Genomic DNA, 19,200 nt, shown 5'->3' with positions numbered 1-19,200 from the left:
TAACTCATATTGAACCTATTTACTTATTGAAAGATAACAACCCAATCCATTATTTATGAATTTAGGTAAACCCATGAATAATTATCCATGCTAACATCCCTACTCAGACCATTGTGATCATTCTTGTTTTGGACAGTTAATCTAGAGATGGTTCTTTTTGGTGGTGGGGGAGGGGGGCCTTGAGAAGAGATCACATTCTTTGTTGTTATGGAAGGTCACAATAGGCATGGGATATAAACCGAGAACGAAGAACCAGAAAACTGAACTCAAAACCGAACAAAAGTTTACAAATAACTTGATTATTTTTTATGTTTCTTGATCTGAAAACTAAAACCAAACCAAAAACCAAATGAGTATTTATATACCTTAAATTTAGTTTATATAGTTTAAAAGTAAGGTTACCAAGTATTTTTAAAATACTATCTAAGGTATTTAAGATTATCCGAATTATTCGAAAAATAGAATTACTCAAATATTTTTTATTCAAAATATTCAAATTTATTCAAATTCCTCTAAATTTTATCTGAAAAAGTGATTAAAAATCTGAGTTTTGTCGGAATTATCTGAAATTAACCAAAAAGTCAGAACCGAACTAAAACCAAAATTTAATTAGATATTAGATGGTTCTTTTAAATATTACACAAACCGAATCAAATACTGAAATAACCAAATCAAATCAAACAAATTTTATAAATAAACGAACAGTTTCTATGTTTAAAACCAAAAAATCAAAAACCGAAACGGAACTGAGCCGAAAACTGAATGTCAGGCCTAGGTCACAGTATGATTTCATAGTTTCAGTCTCAGTGTTATGATTAGTCATTTAACATGGTGTCAATCTAGGGTAGCAAACATTGATTTTGCCAACAAAGATGTTAAAAACAGTGTAACTGGATCTGTATAAATGAATTTAAGCATGAATACTGTGACAGAAATAAAATACATGAGTCTGGTAAAAATCTAAGCTGTCTTCTACCTGACTTTAATGAATGGTACAGTCTTGTAAAAGAGTTTTAGAAGCTGTACTTTAATGCATATGGATGTGCACCTTCTTACAAAATGCTTGGTCCGCTTCGAGGCTATTCACTTTCATTTTGAGCGTGTCGATGACATCATAAGCTCCTCGTAGTTTCTTCCTCAATGCATCCTCAGCCACATCTCTGCGGCATCTTTCTTCTTGAAATACATCCATCACTGCCTTCTGCGACTTCTCAAAGTCTTGGTTCCTTGCTTGTGACACCTTGAGTTGTGACTCAAGCAATCCTTTCTCTCTCTGCATCTCTACCACCCATTCATCTGCAACCTTTTGAGATTCCTTCAGATCATGGATCTTGGCTTTTGAACTCTCTAGTTGTGACTCAAGCAATGCTTTCTCCCCTTCTAACTCCTCCACCAGTTTTGATGATTCATCATCTTTCACCTTGATTGAATCCTCTAAGTCTTGGACTGACCTCTGCAGGTCAGCCACAAGTTTTGCTGAGTCATCCTCTTTGACCTTGTGCCTCTTCTCCAAATCTTGAATCTTAGACTGTGACTTCTTGAGTTGCAACTCAAGCTGTCCTTTCTGTATCTTCAACTCATCCACCAGTTTTGCTGACTTATCATCTTTGACCTTGTGCCTCTTCTCCAAATCTTGAATATTAGATTTTGACTGTTTGAGTTGCAACTCAAGGTGTCCCTTATGTCTCTGCAACTCAACCACCTGTTTTGTCTCTGTAGTTTTCACATTAGGTGTTCTCTGTCTCTGCACCTCAGCCATAGGTTTTGCTGAGACATCTCTCACCTTTTGCCTCTTCTCCAAATCTTGAATCCTAGCATTTGACTGTTTGATTTGCTCTTCAGGCTGTGCTCTCTGCTTCTGGAAGTCAGTTGGCCTTGTTTCCTTGCAACTTATCCCAGGCCTCCTGCTCCTAAGCCCAATCTCAAGTGTTGTTTTAGCAACACTAGGTTGTGCAGCCTCCTTCTGAGAGTTTCTGTTTTGCCTTGCATTAGAAACAGATCCTTTATCATTACCAGTAGGAGATTGAGTAGTTCCAATGTAGCAAATTTTATTAGTCTTCTGCATCCTCCTTGGAGCATAACCAATCTCATGACACCTCTTAGACCAATACGTCTTCTGGTACGTGTTCAATCTGTTTTCAACTCTAGCAAGAAGAGCAGTCCTCTCAAAGCCTTGCTTGTTGTGAGCCGGTTGTATAAAGTTAGCTTCAAGCAAACCAATCACACCGCGTCCATCACTCCCAGCAGCGTTCCAAACCCTCCAAAACGGCTTGATAAGCCTGTTCTTGTGGTAGACATTGAACCCTTGTATGTCTATGTGATGATGAGCGTCTTTAACAAAACCAATCTTTAGAGCAGCAACCATGTCTTCATGATCTGGTGACAGCTCCGGTGAAGCCATAGGTCTGTAAGTTATGTCTTCGGTCATCATCATGTCCTCCACCAAGCTGTGATGCTCCACTTCTTTGCCGCGGAGGAAGATTCTGAAGTTTGGTGGAAGTCTGAGATACAAGATCGACGCATAGCTACGCAGAGAGTGACGATAAGTCAAGAAGTGCCTCGAGTTAGGGTAAACTTTGGCCATCTCTATCTTCTTCTCGTCTCTGTTCACGCCTCTGAGCTGAATATCATGATCATCCGCGTCGAAATCAAGCTCCAGCTTCCCTTCATCATCATCCCACAGATTATAAATCACGATCCGAGTACCTTGCTCGTCAAGTAAATCAAACTGGTCGAACATAGCTTGCTGAGACGCATAAGGCGACCACTTCACTATAGTCTCTAGGTTATCAAACCACTTATCGCTAGAGTCGTGCGTCAACGGAACCCACTCGTTATCCACCAGCTCAAAGTCCACCGTGGGGACAACAGCTTCGCTCTTCCTCGTCTCGTAGAGATAAGTATACGACAACATACCAACGCTCTCAGTGTTACCACCGTTGGCTCCCTTAGAGCGCGAGAAGACGATTGCGTCCGCGCCAAGTCTCATCGTACTAGTCTTGAACCCGTTCCCGTACTGACCGACCGTGTTAGCCATGTTGCGTTTTCTCGAGTACCCTAAAGAGAGACACTCTCTAAACCTGTTCGGGTCCATCCCGCCTCCGTTGTCTTGGACCACGAGCATGCTGCTCTTACCGTCTTTTTGATTCGTCATCGAGTCGAGGTGAACGTACGTGGCACCGTTACACGCCTCGTCGAGAGAGTTGTCTAGAAGCTCGGCGAAAGCTCCGAGCGCCCACTTGTGGCTGGTGGCGTTTGCGTGGAGGAACTGAGGATGAACCCTAATCGCCGCGTCGTTGCCGCAGTTGCGAGGCGAGCGCTCTTCTTCCTTGTCGTCTCCCGCTTTCCAGAATTGTCTGGAGAGCCTCCGAGTTCTTGGTTCCGCGGTTTTGTTACCAGTATGCTGATGAGAGTTATTAACCATCGTCCTTGGTTTCTTGACAGCCAAGTTATTAGAATTGCCGTTGGGGTAACTTCTCTTCTGTCCGCGGACGGTCGAACCGGAGACACCGTGGGGTTTAGGGTTAGTATTACCAGGATTCTTAGGTCTTGTTTGAAGAGAAGAATCCATGGTTACAAAAATCTAAGCTAGGGTTTCGAAGCAAGTTTGACACAAGTGAATAAAAAGAAGTTGGAAAGAACTTTGACACAAAAGGATTCGTGGAAACAATTTGATTTAGATCTCTCTTAATCGTATGATGATGATCCTAAGAGAGAGCTGAATGTTTTATTTATACTAAACAGATACATTCCTCAATCTTAGCGATTTCCTTTTCCTTTTTGAACAGTAAATTAGATATTTTCCTTTTTTATGAAAATATTTCTTTTACCAAAATTGATAGTTTCCTTTTCCCATTGAACTTCTATTTTTTTCCACCGTCATAAAATAATTAAAACTTGGCAGTTATAATATTTTTCATATAAATATATATTTATCTCAAACATATTTTTTTCACAAACATAAATAAGGAGAATATGAATAATAATATTAATAAAAATATTTACGAATTTAAATTTAGCAATCAAAATGTAAATTTCATATTAAAAATCAAGTGAGCACTTATAAAAAGATATTTTTTTTTGCTTTTAAATGAAATAAGATATATTTTTATATATTTAAAATTATAATAGATTATTTTCCAAATTATTCAAAAAATATAAAACCCTTGAAATTTTAGTTTCTGGCGCCGACACATAAACCCTCGCGTTCTCAGGTCAGAACGAGTTAAAAAGGAAACGTATCTTATGCCGAATATATAAAGATTTCTTACTATCGCATTACATGAGTTCTGTATAAATTAATCAGTAAAAGAGAAGAAACCCAATTGCAAATTTCATTCCAAACCTTATCCCAATGGTACGGATGATCCTCGCCGTATTTTGTTTAAGTTGGAGAAACTAACCTTTGTTATCTGTAAACTCGTAGGCAGACGAAGAGAAGAAGAAGATGCTCACAGCAGAGGAGCTCGAGCGGAAGAAGAAGAAGGACGAAAAGGTTTTGGCTTTTTTTTTTCTTTTTCAGAATCAGCGTTTGTTATGTAATTCCAGTAGAGCTTGATCATTAGAACTTTGTTATTATTTTAAAATCTCGTATGTGGTTGGCGGTCTTTGATTTGTTCAAATCTCATCGATTTCATCATATTATTATGATTTGATTCCGTATCCAATATTTAACTTGAAAAGTGAAACACTTTATAGGCTAGAGAAAAGGAGTCGAAAAAGCTCAGAGCTTTGGAGAAGGCAGAACTTAAGGTAAACCCTCAAATTCCAATTGTGAGTTTCGGGTTGACAAAGCCACTTCCTTTAGCTTTTTCCCTGAAAACAAAAGTATGGTCATGGGTGTAGGCAAAACAGGTCAAAGATGAAGAGAATCCTAAGAAGAGCACAAAAAAGAGTTCCCAACGGGATGCTGCACATGAAGAGAATCCTGAGGATTTTGTGGACCCTGAGACTCCTCTTGGTGAGAGGAAGAGGCTCTCTTCACAGATGGCTAAGCAATACAGCCCTGCTGCCGTAGAGGGAGCGTAAGTGTTTTTAAAAACTCTGACCTTGGTGTTGTGGTGTGTGTGTGTGTTCATTTGTCCCTCTAGATAAATTCTCTGTGTTGCTGTTTTCTTTGGTTCAGATGGTACGCTTGGTGGGAGAAAGCTGGTTTTTTTACGGCGGATGCTAAGAGTTCCAAGCCAGCATTTGTTATGGTAAGACCTTTAATTAGTTCGGTTCTGGAGAAAAACTTCAAGGGCCTCTTTTGATCATATAATTGATTATGTAGGTTCTCCCTCCTCCAAATGTGACTGGAGTCTTGCATATTGGCCATGCCTTAACAACTGCAATTCAGGTCTCATTAATACCTTTTTTTTTCTTTTTGCTATTGCTACTCTGTCTATTGTTCCTGCTAATGATCAGCAGCTTGACAATTACTGATGCAGGATTTGATTATTCGTTGGAAGAGAATGTCTGGGTTTAATGTACTGTGGGTGCCTGGGATGGACCATGCTGGTATAGCTACACAGGTTCGCCACTGTTCTCTTCCTGTAACTATATAATAATATTAACATTTTTTTCACATTGTTCCATGATTCTTTTGATTCTAGACTAAGGTTGAGAAAAATCTCAAGGATAGAGAGTTGACTAGGCATGACCTCGGCCGTGATGAATTCATAAAGGAAGTAAGTTGATGACAAAAAAACAAGCTCTTTGAATCACTTTTTTCATTGTTTTAAAAACATCTTTCTTGTTTCCTTTATGCTCATGGAAAAGGTGTGGGAGTGGAAGGAGAAGAATGGTAGCACGATTCTAACACAACTAAGACGTCTAGGAGCTTCTCTTGATTGGTCCCGTGAGGTAAAATTATTGATCTGATCTTTTTGCTGGACAAATGTTATGTTAAAATTGATTTATTTCGCCAGTAGGTGAATTTATATGTAAAATGGACCTGTTATCGTCACTTGTATCCCTCTGGTCTATTCTTGTAACCGATGTGTTTCTGCCTGTATTTTGTTAGTGTTTTACAATGGACGAACAAAGATCAAGAGCTGTTACTGAGGCCTTTGTACGGTTTTACAAGGAAGGGCTTATCTATAGGTATGTTTAAGTCTTGACTTTGTTCTTTGTTAGAGGTCTATTTATATATAGTTCCCATTGAAAAGTTAAAATCCATGGAAACAAGAATAGTAAATTTAACTGAAAGGGAGACTATAACATGTGCAGGGACATTAGGCTTGTTCATTGGGATTGTCATTTGAAAACAGCTATATCTGACGCTGAGGTAAAGTCAGCAACTATTAATCTATGATTAATAGACGGCATCCCTTTAATGCAAAGTGTGTCTATATCTGTAGGTTGAGCATAAAGATATTAAAGAAAAAACGCTGCTAAATGTCCCTGGCTATGACAAGCCGGTAGAGTTTGGTCTCATTACTTCATTTGCTTACCCTCTGGAGGGAGGCTTGGGCGAGGTTGTTGTAGCCACTACAAGGGTGGAAACAATGCTTGGAGATACCGCCATTGCGATTCACCCCGATGATGCAAGATACACCAATCTTCATGGGAAGTTTGCTGTGCACCCTTTTAATGGACGCAAGCTGCCAATCGTATGCGATGGAGAACTTGTTGATCCAGAGTTTGGTACTGGTTGTGTTAAGGTACATACTTTGCTCTTAATATATATATATGGTTGCTATGTTTCTGGCCTTACAAATTTATTTATTTTTTTGCCAAGAATGTGAATATCATATAAATATGAAAGATGTTTGTAAACGTTTACAAAAAAAAATATTTATTTATTTATTTATCTTACAAATTTATTTATTTATCTTATTCTTCTTCTTCTTTTGTAGATTACTCCTGCCCATGACCCCAATGATTTTGAGCTCGGAAAGCGTCACAATCTTGAATTTATCAACGTATTCACTGATGATGGAAAAATCAACACAAACGGCGGGGCTGACTTCACAGGGATGCCACGCTTTGCAGCACGTGAGGCAATTGTTGAAGCTTTGAAAAATCAGGTAAGATTTTGGTACACTGAGAGTGGTTGCTTTGTAAAGTGTCTTTTAGATCTTAATTACTTTTAAACTGTTTGTAATACTCCAGGGGCTGTACAGAGGTGAACAAAGCAAGGAAATGAGGCTTGGTCTTTGCCAAAGAACCTCCGATGTTATTGAGCCTATGATTAAGCCTCAGTGGTATGTCAACTGTAGCACGATTGCAAAGGAGGCTCTCGACGCTGCTACCAGTGATGAAAACAAGAAGCTAGAATTTATACCAAAACAGTACGCTGCAGAATGGAGAAGGTTCCTTTCTTTTTTTAACTCTATGTTCTAATCATTACCCTCATCTATGTATATTAACAATCACATTGGAACGACCTTAACAGATGGCTAGAGAACATACGCGACTGGTGTATCTCAAGACAGCTCTGGTGGGGACACAGGATACCAGCATGGTACGCCACTCTCGAGGAAGATAATCTCAGGGAGTTTGGCGCGTACAACGACCACTGGGTTGTCGCTAGAACCGAGGAAGAAGCTCGGAGAGAGGCTGCTGAGAAATTCCCCGGGAAGAAGTTTGATCTAGCCCAAGACGACGACGTGCTTGACACGTGGTTTTCTTCTGGGATCTTTCCGTTATCTGCTCTGGGATGGCCCGATGAAACTGACGACTTCAAAGCCTTCTATCCGACGTCTCTCCTTGAAACTGGACATGATATTCTCTTCTTCTGGGTTGCTCGTATGGTTATGATGGGAATGAAACTAAGCGGCGACGTTCCATTCAGCAAGGTACGTGTATATTTACAAGTTAAATAGAGGATCATACTCTCTCTCTCTCTTCTTACTTGCATGCCAAGAAACATACTTGTCTTTTTTTTTTGCTATATATTAGGTTTATTTGCATCCGATGATACGTGATGCACAAGGGCGTAAGATGTCAAAGTCTCTTGGAAATGTAATTGACCCGATTGACATAATAAAAGGACAAGAAGGTACTATTCCTGAATGTGGTGCTGACGCTCTTCGGTTTGCACTTCTCTCTTACACTGCTCAGGTACTATTCCTTGCACACACCCCAAGACCGGCAAAACCTAATGAAACATATTTTTAGGAGAAAACTATATATACATAATTTTCTTTAAAAAAGAATTAGGCTTTTAAATTTATTTTAAAAAAATTTAGTTGAAATCTTTAATAAACAATCCATATTTTTCTCTTCCTTTTAAATTTATATGATGATCTTGTAAACTAAGAATATTTATTCTGCTCTTGCTTGTTTGTTTTGTAGTCCGACAAAATAAACTTGAACATTCTCCGTGTGGTGGGTTACCGTCAGTGGTGTAACAAGCTCTGGAATGCGGTCAGGTTCGCGTTGATAAGACTAGGCGATGGTTATTCCCCTCCGCTGGCTCTAAGCCCCGAAACGATGCCGTTCAGCTGCCAGTGGATTCTCTCCGTGCTGAACAAGGCCGTAGCCAAGACGGTGGAGTCGCTGAACGCGTTTGAGTTTTCGGATGCAGCCAACGCGGTGTATGCATGGTGGCAGTATCAGTTCTGCGATGTGTTCATTGAAGCCATCAAGCCTTATTTTGGTGCCGCTGGTGATAATAGCCCTGCAGAGAGGGCTCACGCTCAACATGCTCTCTGGGTATCTCTGGAGACTGGTTTGAGACTGCTTCATCCGTTTATGCCGTTTGTTACTGAAGAGCTATGGCAACGGCTGCCTTCACCAGAGAACTCTGAAAGAAAGGCTTCTATCGTGATATGTGACTACCCATCTGCTATGGAGGTCAGTATAAGATTTTATTATTAGTAAACTTATTATATTCCATAGTTTGTTCGATTTTGTAACTCTTTTTTCTTGTGATGTCAGAATTGGACAAATGAGAAGGTGGAGACTGAAATGGAAACCGTTCTAGCGAGTGTGAAGTGTCTGAGGGCACTCCGAGCTGAGTTGCTGGAGACACAGAAAAACGAAAAGTTACCTGCGTTTGCTCTGTGTGAAAACAACGTAACATCCGAGATTGTAAAATCTCACGAGTTGGAGATTAGAACCCTTGCAAATCTATCGTCCTTTGAGGTAAAAACAAGTCTCTCTCTCTCTGGTTTCTTTGTTACGGCTTTCTCTCTACCGTTTCGTGTTTCTTTAATAAAGTTTATTTATAGGTTCTGTTGAAAGGAGAACATTCAGCCCCATCTGGTTCTGCAGTCGAGACGGTGAACGAGAACCTTAAGGTGTATCTCACAGTGGGGAGAGCCATTAACGTAGAAGCTGAACAAGAAAAGATCAGAAACAAGATTGCCGAGCTACAAAAGTAATCCCCTAACTGAATCAAAAATAAAATGTTTGAAACGTAAAACACTTTTTTGACATTTGACTATTTCTTGTTTCATCAGACAAAAGGAGAAGTTGCAGAAGATAATGAGCGCGTCTGGGTACGAAGAGAAGGTCCCTGCGAACATAAAAGAAGATAACGTCACAAAGCTCGCTAACATTCTCCAAGAATTCGATTTCTTTGAGAATGAAAGTGCTCGTCTCGCTGCAGAGACTGGTCAATTTAGAAAATGAACAAATGAAACAGAAGGTGTGAGAAACACAGAGCTACAGTTTATGTCTGAAAAAAACATAAGCATTTGAAACATGTATTTGAGGTTTGCAAAACTATATGTATGATGTTATTCTGGAACCGGTCTTTATTTATTCTGCAACCATCTATTTTTATTTGGTTCTTGTGCGCTAGTGAGAATGAGACATGATAACAAAAAAGAATGATAGAACAATAATAACATTTTTGTCGTCTAGATATTCTTCAAAATCTCATCATGAGGAAAGAGTAATATTAGAGCAACCTCAATTTTTATTATTCAAAAATATTACTTCATTTGTAAGCTAAGTAGCTAACACATGACAATAGTTTCTAAAGAGGTTCTCATAATATCTCAAATCTCACATTCGCTTTCATAATTTTCTTTTAAGTTTTCTAAAATATGAAATATTCTCTTAGTTGTAAGATATTCATATGGATATCTCACTATTAATTATAATATATATTTTAATACAATTTAATTAAGTTGTTTAATTAAAAAATCAGAAAGTGTAAATCATTATTAATATAAAAGAAGTGTCATTTGAGTTTCTCAAAAATGAAATTTTAATCACTCATTTGAGATACCATTTCACTTTCTTTCGTCGATTTTAATTGTTTTTTTTTCTTAATTTGGTGAAATTTATTGAAATATCCTCCAATGAAGATGCTCTAGTTAAATGTAGCTACCAGATAGTCTTGTCTTCATTTTTCATGTGTTATTTTATGAAGGACCGTTAAACAAAACAAACAAACTTATATTCAAAAAAAGAAAACTTATATTGTTACAAAAAAGGAAAAAAAAAGACAAACTTACATTAGTCTCCGGCAGAAAGAATCAGTTCCGGTGTGAAGGTATCGGTTCGGTTCGGGTGCCTTCTATATTCAGCTCGTCATTGCCTTCAGATTACAGAAGCTGTTCAGATAGTTTCTCGAAGAAGCTTCTCTGTTTTTATCTTGTTATAAATTGTTCAAAACCAACATTGTAAGTTTGTTTCAGAAAATTGTATAAATCTAACATTTCGTAATCGTACCCAAAAAAAAACATTAAGTTATGATAATCGTCGTTAGAAGATTATAATAGTCGTTGGTATTACTAAAAAGTAAAAACAAAAAAAGGTAGGACTGTTTCGGCCTGTCACATTTATCGTGAAATCATTGCATATTTGCATAGGGCAGTGAATGATGAGAGATAGCACTCGCAGCTTTTCTTTTGTGTGCGTGTGTTCTCTTTTTCATTTCTGTTTATTTCTTCTCTTTTACATTTTTGTTCTTTTCTTTTCTCTATATTTACGGAGGATAGCTGGCTGGCTATGTCACGAGTGTTTGTCCTGTAATGCTTTTTCTAAAATATATTCACGTTTTATATAAGCTGCCATATTTGTATTTATATCGATATGTATAACAGTTCCATGCATATCAACAAGGATCGTCTTGTCCCAATCAAAAATTGAATTTAACGGCCTATAATCAATTATCAACAGTATCCTGTATTCATGTCCCTTTCTACATAAACGTATATAGTCGTAACAAAAGTTATATTATATATATGAGCTAAATGAGTTCTGTTCAACTGATTATAAAAGTTGAAGTCATAACAAATCCGAATTGAAATATGACGCTATGAAGCTGGCGGTTCATAGTATCTACCACTTTTGGAAGCAAAGGAATAATGTGCTTCACAACCAGTTCATTCAGTCTCCATCAGCGATCTTCAGGCTCATTGATAGAGAAGTAAGGAACACCATCACTGCTAGGAGGAACATGATGCATTTCCTAAACCTTATGGCCAAGTGGATGCACTGATTTAATTAGCACATCCTCGTTTTGTTTTGTTTTTTGTTTTTTTTTATCCTCGTTTTGTTATCTCCTAGTTTTGTTATCGTTTTGTTATCTCCTAGTTTTAAAGCTTTTTTTGCCAACGTGTGGCATAAATTAGATCTACCTAGTTTGTAAATCTGAACTTTCGTTTATATGATATTTACCTAAAAAAATGACGCTATGTTTGAGAAATAGATTTATGTTTTGTGAACAATCAACGTGTTGACGAGTGGTTTAGACTTTAGAGTGGCGTGGCATGTTCTTTTGTGTCTTCTACAGTTCCGGCTTACTAGGGGGACAAGAAGTGCGACCCGATACCCGGGTCCTGTCTCTGGAGTTTGATTCAGTCGCATCCAAACAATAAGCTGTTACAGTTTGAATCGATATGAGCAAATAACGACAGAGTTCTACACTGTATTGAAAACCTTCCAACTTTCATCACCAGTGTATGCATCTTATGTATAGGGCCCAACTTGAGATTGCCCATAAATGAAGTGGACCAACGACTGAAGGAGAAACAGATAATATCCCAAAGCAATTTGTAGTATTAGTTGATTTTTTTCTCTCGACAATATGTTCTTCACGGGAATTTTGATCCTATACGTCAACGACAAGTCTACCTTCCACAGGCTTTTCCTTTCTCCCTCTTAATTGTTTTTTTTTTTGATAAAAAAATCTCCCTCTTAATCAAAAAGGTATAAATAATTATATCATTCAGTACTATATTTGAAACCATGATCCTTTTAAAACGCTGGTCCGTACTCTATAGTCAACGTATATATTTGCACAGAGTTTTTGATTCCAACTTTTTAATGAAAAATTAAGGAGTACATCACTGTGCAAATTGAAGTTATTTCACAATATTTTGTGTATAAATTTTAATCTACACGGACACAACTGAAATCACTGTCAATCTTTTGATAAACGTCTCTACGGAGGAAAAATTGGACCAATTCATTCAAATAGAGTCAAAAACTATATTAGTTATTACGTTTTTGTAGCTATATAATAAGTTTAATAATTTTAGAATTATTCTTGGGTTCACCCCTAGAATGAACCTAGAGGTTTACCCAACCAATAGGAATCACTCATTTCACAATTGATATCTTTAAAAAAAAAACAAAATATTGTCAAGTTATATTATGTTTTTAAAATAAATAAAATAAAAACAAATAAAAATAATAGTAGTTACAAAAAATGATTTTTAAAAAATTATATTTTTAACATCATCAAAAAAATATACCCTAAACCCTAAATCATAAACCCTAAACCTTTGAGTATACCCTAAATCTTTGGGTATACGCTAAACTCTTGGATAATCTTAAACTCTAAACCCTAAATTCTAGTATATGCAAAAAAAAATTAGATATTTTAACGCGATCATCAAAATACTAAACCCTAAATCCTAAACTCTAAACCATAAACCCTTGGGTAAATCATAAACACTTGGATAATCTTAAATTTTAAATCAAAAACACTAAACACTAAAACAATAAATCTTTAAAATACTAAACCCTTAATCTTAATCCCTAAACTCTTTTTTAAGGATTAAGGATTTGTTATTTTTAAGATTTAGTGTTTAATGTTTTTAGTTTAGAGTTTAGTGTTTTGATGATGGAGTTAAAATACTTTTAATTTTTTGCATATATTACTATTTTTATTTATTTTTAACATTTTTATTTTAAAAATATAATATAACTTGATAATATTTTGTTTCCTTTTTTAAAAGATATCAATTGTGAAATGAGTGATTTCTATTGGTTGGGTGAACCTATAAGTTTACTCTAGGGGTGAACCTAAGAATAATTCATAATTTTATAGCTCTTATTAGAATAGGAAGTATGGATACACTATTACATTTGTCATACATGATGTGCAAAAAGTCGGATCAATACATAGAAAATGGAGTTGGTGGAGTCAACATCGGAAAGTAACAATAAAGACCAAAATAAATAGAGCTAGGTTATGTCTTGAGAGTAGAGAGTGGCAACACCGTTTTACCTTTTAAAAACTTCACGAATGTGTTTGACAGGTACGTAAAACTCTTTTTTTTCGTTAAAACTTCTAAAACATTGCAATGTGTCCGACACAACTCAAAATTTTCGTCTCCATCCAGCTAAACAATGCCGCTTGTGTAAGTTAATTATGTTAATATGATGCTTGAAAAATCTGATTATTTGCTGAAATAATTATTATACAAATCATGTCACATTTGCCCATATGCTCTTTCTTTTGTATTAGGTGGCCGAACATCTTTCTATTGTATATTATAACCAAACTGACATTATAGCAATTCTTATTAGTATATTCTAAATATTAAGCTTACGACACCAACTGAATAGAGTTGGAATGTTGGATGCTTCTGTTTGTATTATGCTTTTGTTGGAATATTATCCGATCCGTTAACGTATTATTGTAGACAGATCTCTCTTGAAATCAGGCTTATAACATGCATGTGCAACGTGGGATATATAATTTATATATGAATCTATCAAGATATCAATTCATTTGATTATGCGAAAAATAAGTTATATATTCTTCAGATACTACATATAGCTAATGTTTGTTTAAATTAATTCACATGCTACATGCAAATGTACAACCAATTATATATACGATGTTTCGTTATGGAGTCATATAGCTCATATCATAGAAAAACAAATTATATACTTGATTTCCAAGAAAAAACGTGTAACTAATGGAATTGACTTACTCGTTGAAAAACTCAAATTTAACTTGAGATATTTATTCACTTTAATAGTTGAAAACGACAAACGAAAAAAGATGCTTAAAATAAATTATCCAAGATACCAGCATCAAGATTTTTCAAATGGATTATTTGGACGTGAAAACTTCATATCAACGTCCAAAGGAGCTCCACTACGTCCGCCACGACCATTTACGCTGCTCACATTTCCTCCACTGACGCCAAGAAAGTCCAAAGTCAACCTATCAGAGCCTCCCATGCTAAGATTGTTTCCAAAATGAAGGTCGAAAAGACTGCTACTGGGCCGGCCTTGCTGATCTGTTGTCGCAGCTAGAGAGTTCATTAGACCTTGAAGGTTTCCATTATCACTATCTCCAAAGTCATTAACGACCACACTTGAAGAAGATGAAGAAGTTAACCCTCTAAACAAAGCAGACGGATCGTTGTTATCGGCATTGGTGAAAAGAGAAGGAACACTTGTATGATCAGAGTTCTTAGTGTTCTCTTGAAAGTATCCGAGGTTGAACAAGCTGTTGTTGTTGTTGTTGTTGTTGATGTTATCACCTAGGCTGATGAGACCATGCTGGTTCATGAGAGTCTGATCGTTCTGCGCCATCAATCCTTGGTTTGGAGGGCATTGCATGAGAAAGTTGGTAGGACCAGGATTAGGGTTTGTGGACTGAGAAACGAAGGCTTCAAACTTTTCGGTAGATGAACGGTTCAGATTGTAACCTGCAGCTAGAGGGGTAAAACTAGTGCTTGAGTTGTTACCGAAATGGTTGTGAGAGAGAGCAGACGCAGCACTGCCGTAAAATCCAGGTCTACTGCCACTTCCACCAGCGGCTGCTGCCATTGCCGTGAAGCTCACGGTAGGGTTTCTTGCTGACTCCTGTATTAGTGCATCACAGAACGCCCTATGCGTAATGTAACTATCTCTTCTGCCATAACACCCCCCAAAAATGTAAATAAGACAAGGTCAATATTACAATTTATGTAAATTAATGCACAAAATCCATTCAAAATTATCAAAGCCAATATAATAAAAAGAAATATAAAACCCTAGAGATGTGAAGTGTTTATCAACTACTCCTATATCACGCTGACCACAATATTCATTAATTAAACAATGAAACCAACCACTCTTATACATAAAGCACCTATATATAATCTAAATAATTAATATTATGAAGAAATAAAAAGGAAAGAGAAATAGGGAGAGGCCCACGAGAAGAGGAGTTACATGGAAAGAGGAACCTGCAAAGGTGAAGAAGAAGAAAACAAAAATGGGAATGCATAGAAACAAATCCAACTCACATGTGACCAAATTTAGCATCTTTTATTTTTCTCCTATCCCATTCACTGTCTTCCTCACTTACTCTACTCATCAGCAACCAGACAAATAGATTGATGGATCCTATGTGTATATATGCATATATGTTCATGTCCCTATGTAGGAAATATGATGTTCCGTGACCAATATAGGTGATGATATCTATATGCATAGATTTTGTTCACATGTCAATATACATATAACGCTTACATAATAATTAGTTAGAGTTTTACTATTCACTGACCGACATATTTTTTAACTAGGGGATCTCAAGCAGAAGCCTAGAGTAGTAACCTTAAAAATGAAGTAAAAATTACTTTCAGTTTTGAACATAAAATGAAAACCGCTAGAATACAACATCTACGGAATAACCAAAACGTTTTTGTTTATTATCATATGTTCTTGTCACACTTTAGTATGTATAACCGATTCTCATTTGATATTACTGAAAGAAAATTATCAAAGAAAAGAATAAAAAAGTTCATTGAAAATGGAACTAAGAAAGACGATATATAATTTACCTAGAGAAGATGGTACCACAGTCACAGCGATACTCTTTGGTACCACAAGTCTTAGAGTGAGCTTTCCAATCAGATTGAACAGCGTAACGCTTAGAGCATTTCTCACATTTAAACTTTTTCTCACCGTGCTTCCGGTAATAATGCTTCTTGATTCCGGTGAGGTCTCCGAGAGCACGTGAAGGGTCATGGTGAACGCACGTGGGCTCTGGACACAGATACACCTTCCTCCTGATCACTTCTTGTTTAGACTTTTGTTTCAGCTTCCATGGAAGGTTGTGTCCTCTTCGGTGAAGCTGTAGATTCTGTTCTCTTTGAAACCCTTTGTTGCACACTTCACATAGGAATCTGTTCGTCGCCATTATCGTCTTTGGAGATAACGCTATCACTTCAGCATCTGGATCTGTTCATTGAAAGAAAAAATATAGACACAATATATATACATAAGCAACTATTGAATAGACTAACCTTCTTGTAAATATTGTTGAATAGAGAGGACAAGCAATTCCAAATAATTAAATATACAATCTAATCAGATCGAATGATGATAAATCTTAGTTGTTAAGACACAAAGTAAAATTGAATTAAATCTAAGCTTATTAATTCCTAAAAGGAAAGTTCTTCACCAAGGCTTATCAATTTTTTCCTTTCTGTAATTTGGAACACACTCACGTATAATATATGTTTATGTATAGCAACATATATAAAGAAGATTTACTTGGGTTTCCGGGTTGGTTTCTTCGTTTCTTGGGTGGTGGTAGTGGAGCAACGGAGTTGGGTTGTTGAATCATCGTCATCGCCGTCTCTTCACGGTTAAAGTTGTTTGCTCCGGTGGCGGCGCTGGCCAGGAGAAAAGACTGAGTGGAAGATGAAGAAATTGAGTTGTTGTACGATGAAGACATCTCCTCAGAGTCTCCTTTTGCTAAATCTACAAAGATCCATAAATAAAATAATTTAAGAAATGACAGAGAAGAAGGAAATGAAAAAACGATTCACAAGAAAACGAAAGCAAAGAATTAGAAGAACAGGAAGAAGCCATAGATATTGACGACATGAAAAGGAGAAAAAAAAAATCACTAGAAGACATTTACGAGATCAAAGAGAACAAGTATAAATCCAAAGAGTTAGATTAAATTTGTAATTTTTTGAAAGAAGACATAGTATGAGTTGTTTTTTTATTGTACTAAAGTCTTGAGATGCAGAGAAAGAAACCAAGAAGAAAAAGGTCAACAAAGCTAAAACTCAGAGACAAAGAAAGAAACCAAGTAGGTGACGATGATACTGTTAGAGGATGAAGAAGAAGAAACCATATGCAAATATATATATGATAAATATACAAACACACACACCTCAAAAACCCTATCTTTCTCTCTCTTTCTCTCTTGTTCTGCTTTTTTAATAATTGGAGTGTTGTAATATCTCAATATATTTATATATACACATATATAGGTGAACAAAAAAAATATACATATACATAGCTAAGTCTCTTTCCCTTTCTCCCTAATAAAGAAAAAAAACTTCTTTTGATCAAAAAAAAAAGAAGAAAAAAAACTTCTGTTTTTTAACTGATTGAAATTCTGATATATTTGTACTTGTGGCCAACTTGTGGTGATTTATTGACAAAATATTACGTTGTGGAATTATGGTTTAAATGATATATCATTATAATTTTTAGATGGCAAGACACACTTCTCTTCTTTAAATTTTATACATTAGTTTATTACAATCTTTCAGTTATAAATTTTTAAAATAAAAGATTCTTAACTAGTTACAGCATCATAAATTATGGGTTATATTGCATCATAATATATATATATATATATTAAACCTTGAAATAGTGTAAGATTGTGGTTTATGAAATTCGGATAATTACAAAATTTAAAACATTTTGAAAAAAAAATGAGGAATGTTACGGTTTGGGTGTCATTGTAAGAGAAACGGTGAAATGTGGGCACATGCGGGTGTGGTCAGGGGGCCACCTCAGAGTCTTTCTCGTGTCTCTCTGATGGCTTTAAGACAAAACCTTTTGGATTTCTTATCATTTAACTCATGATTCACTATTTTTTACCAAATTTTAGCCCAAAAAAAAGCCTTCACTATTTTCTTCATCTACTTTTACCTCGAATATTATACTTTAGTAGAGTACTTACCCATGAGACGATACAAGAAAACATTACTAAATTTATTTCAGTCTTATAATTTTATGCCAACTTTTGTTTTCTGTAATGTATGATTTGAAGTGTTCTTTTGTTAAGGGTGACTAAAAATGTGTTATAGATGTATAATGTACAATTAGTATAAACATTAACATAATTTGAATTTTGATAAACCAAGTTAATCATCTCGTTATATACGTGTAATGTTACACTATATATGATGAAATTTACAAAATAAAAGAAACAGTAGTTTTCAATAGTTTTAGGAAAAAATATTTATTTTCACAAATTAAAATAGAAATAATAAAATATTATATAATCATAAAATATCTTTTAGCGTTAATCTTAGAGGTAATTTTTGATAAGGGAAAAAAACCAAAACAGTTGACCATAAGAACGAACTATTTTCTAAAATAAATATAATTATTATCTATCTTATTAAAACAGAAACATTGTGACTTTTGCTAGGTGGAATTTTTAATATGGACCTCATATATATCTTATTAAATGCCTTAACTTAACTAACACCTAATCTATTTATTTCATATTTAACCTACCGTACCATAACTTATATTAGACGAGCATGTAGTTATTACATACTAAATGCATCTTATTAAATGTGGTAGTTATTACATACCAAATATACATGATTTAGTATATTATTTAGTATAGTATACTAGACAAGCATGTGGTCATTATCTTAATAATTATCATACATACTAAATCATATATATTTGGACTGTTATATACACAAACTATACATTTTTCTGTCTAATTTATCGGTCATCTTATGTGTGATTATAGACTCTTATATACACAAACTATACACTTTGATTATATTATAACTGTTGATTGTGTCTTATAACAATACTAAAATCAGATCCAATTTTAGAATATATACACAAAATTATTTTCAACCAGTCAACTATAACAAACTAACAAAAATACATTATACATGCTCCAATTTTAATATTCTAGCGATGACTGTTATATACACAAACTATACACTTTGATTATATTATGACTGTTGATTGTGTCTTATAACGATACTGAGATCATATCCAATTTTAGAATATAGACACAAAATTATT

General features: G+C 35.6%; 3 protein-coding genes across 6 annotated transcripts; 1 reads left to right on the top strand and 2 right to left on the bottom strand.

Annotated features, from left to right (window-relative positions):
- Positions 1-844: 844 nt before the first annotated feature.
- Positions 845-3,727, bottom strand: LOC108821310 (protein MICRORCHIDIA 5-like). The gene has a single exon (XM_018594354.2). The coding sequence runs from the start codon at positions 3,569-3,571 to the stop codon at positions 1,028-1,030; it is 2,544 nt and encodes an 847-aa protein (XP_018449856.2). The 5' UTR covers positions 3,572-3,727; the 3' UTR covers positions 845-1,027.
- A 469-nt stretch (positions 3,728-4,196) lies between these two features.
- On the top strand, positions 4,197-9,714 carry LOC108819507 (valine--tRNA ligase, mitochondrial 1-like). Of its 2 annotated transcripts, none has more exons than XM_056991726.1 (20): positions 4,197-4,214; positions 4,427-4,495; positions 4,699-4,752; positions 4,846-5,024; positions 5,126-5,198; positions 5,273-5,338; positions 5,430-5,513; positions 5,595-5,669; positions 5,761-5,844; positions 6,005-6,084; positions 6,211-6,268; positions 6,342-6,644; positions 6,840-7,010; positions 7,096-7,295; positions 7,379-7,781; positions 7,885-8,046; positions 8,281-8,781; positions 8,866-9,072; positions 9,159-9,307; positions 9,390-9,714. In XM_056991726.1, the coding sequence occupies exons 2-20, from the start codon at positions 4,448-4,450 to the stop codon at positions 9,559-9,561; spliced, it is 3,069 nt and encodes a 1,022-aa protein (XP_056847706.1). In that variant the 5' UTR covers positions 4,197-4,214; positions 4,427-4,447; the 3' UTR covers positions 9,562-9,714. The 2 variants fall into 2 exon arrangements, with proteins under 2 accessions (XP_056847706.1, XP_018448062.1); XM_018592560.2 differs by lacking the exon at positions 4,197-4,214 and adding an exon at positions 4,224-4,357.
- A 4,393-nt stretch (positions 9,715-14,107) lies between these two features.
- LOC108822599 (protein indeterminate-domain 6, chloroplastic) lies at positions 14,108-17,454 on the bottom strand. 3 transcript variants are annotated; one of them, XM_018595717.2, is made up of 4 exons: positions 17,303-17,454; positions 16,672-16,881; positions 15,957-16,356; positions 14,108-15,043 (listed from the first exon to the last, which is right to left on the bottom strand). In XM_018595717.2, the coding sequence occupies exons 2-4, from the start codon at positions 16,853-16,855 to the stop codon at positions 14,215-14,217; spliced, it is 1,413 nt and encodes a 470-aa protein (XP_018451219.1). In that variant the 5' UTR covers positions 16,856-16,881; positions 17,303-17,454; the 3' UTR covers positions 14,108-14,214. The 3 variants fall into 3 exon arrangements, with proteins under 3 accessions (XP_018451219.1, XP_018451217.1, XP_056848712.1); XM_018595715.2 differs by having other exon boundaries at positions 17,216-17,366; XM_056992732.1 differs by lacking the exons at positions 15,957-16,356; positions 16,672-16,881; positions 17,303-17,454 and adding an exon at positions 15,420-15,929.
- Between the last annotated feature and the right edge of the window lie 1,746 nt (positions 17,455-19,200).

The sequence above is a fragment of the Raphanus sativus genome, chromosome 8 (assembly GCF_000801105.2).
Source record: "Raphanus sativus cultivar WK10039 chromosome 8, ASM80110v3, whole genome shotgun sequence".
NCBI classification, from domain to species: Eukaryota; Viridiplantae; Streptophyta; class Magnoliopsida; order Brassicales; family Brassicaceae; genus Raphanus; species Raphanus sativus.
Note: the sequence above shows the minus strand (reverse complement) of the source record. Positions and strands in the feature narration are given on the sequence as shown.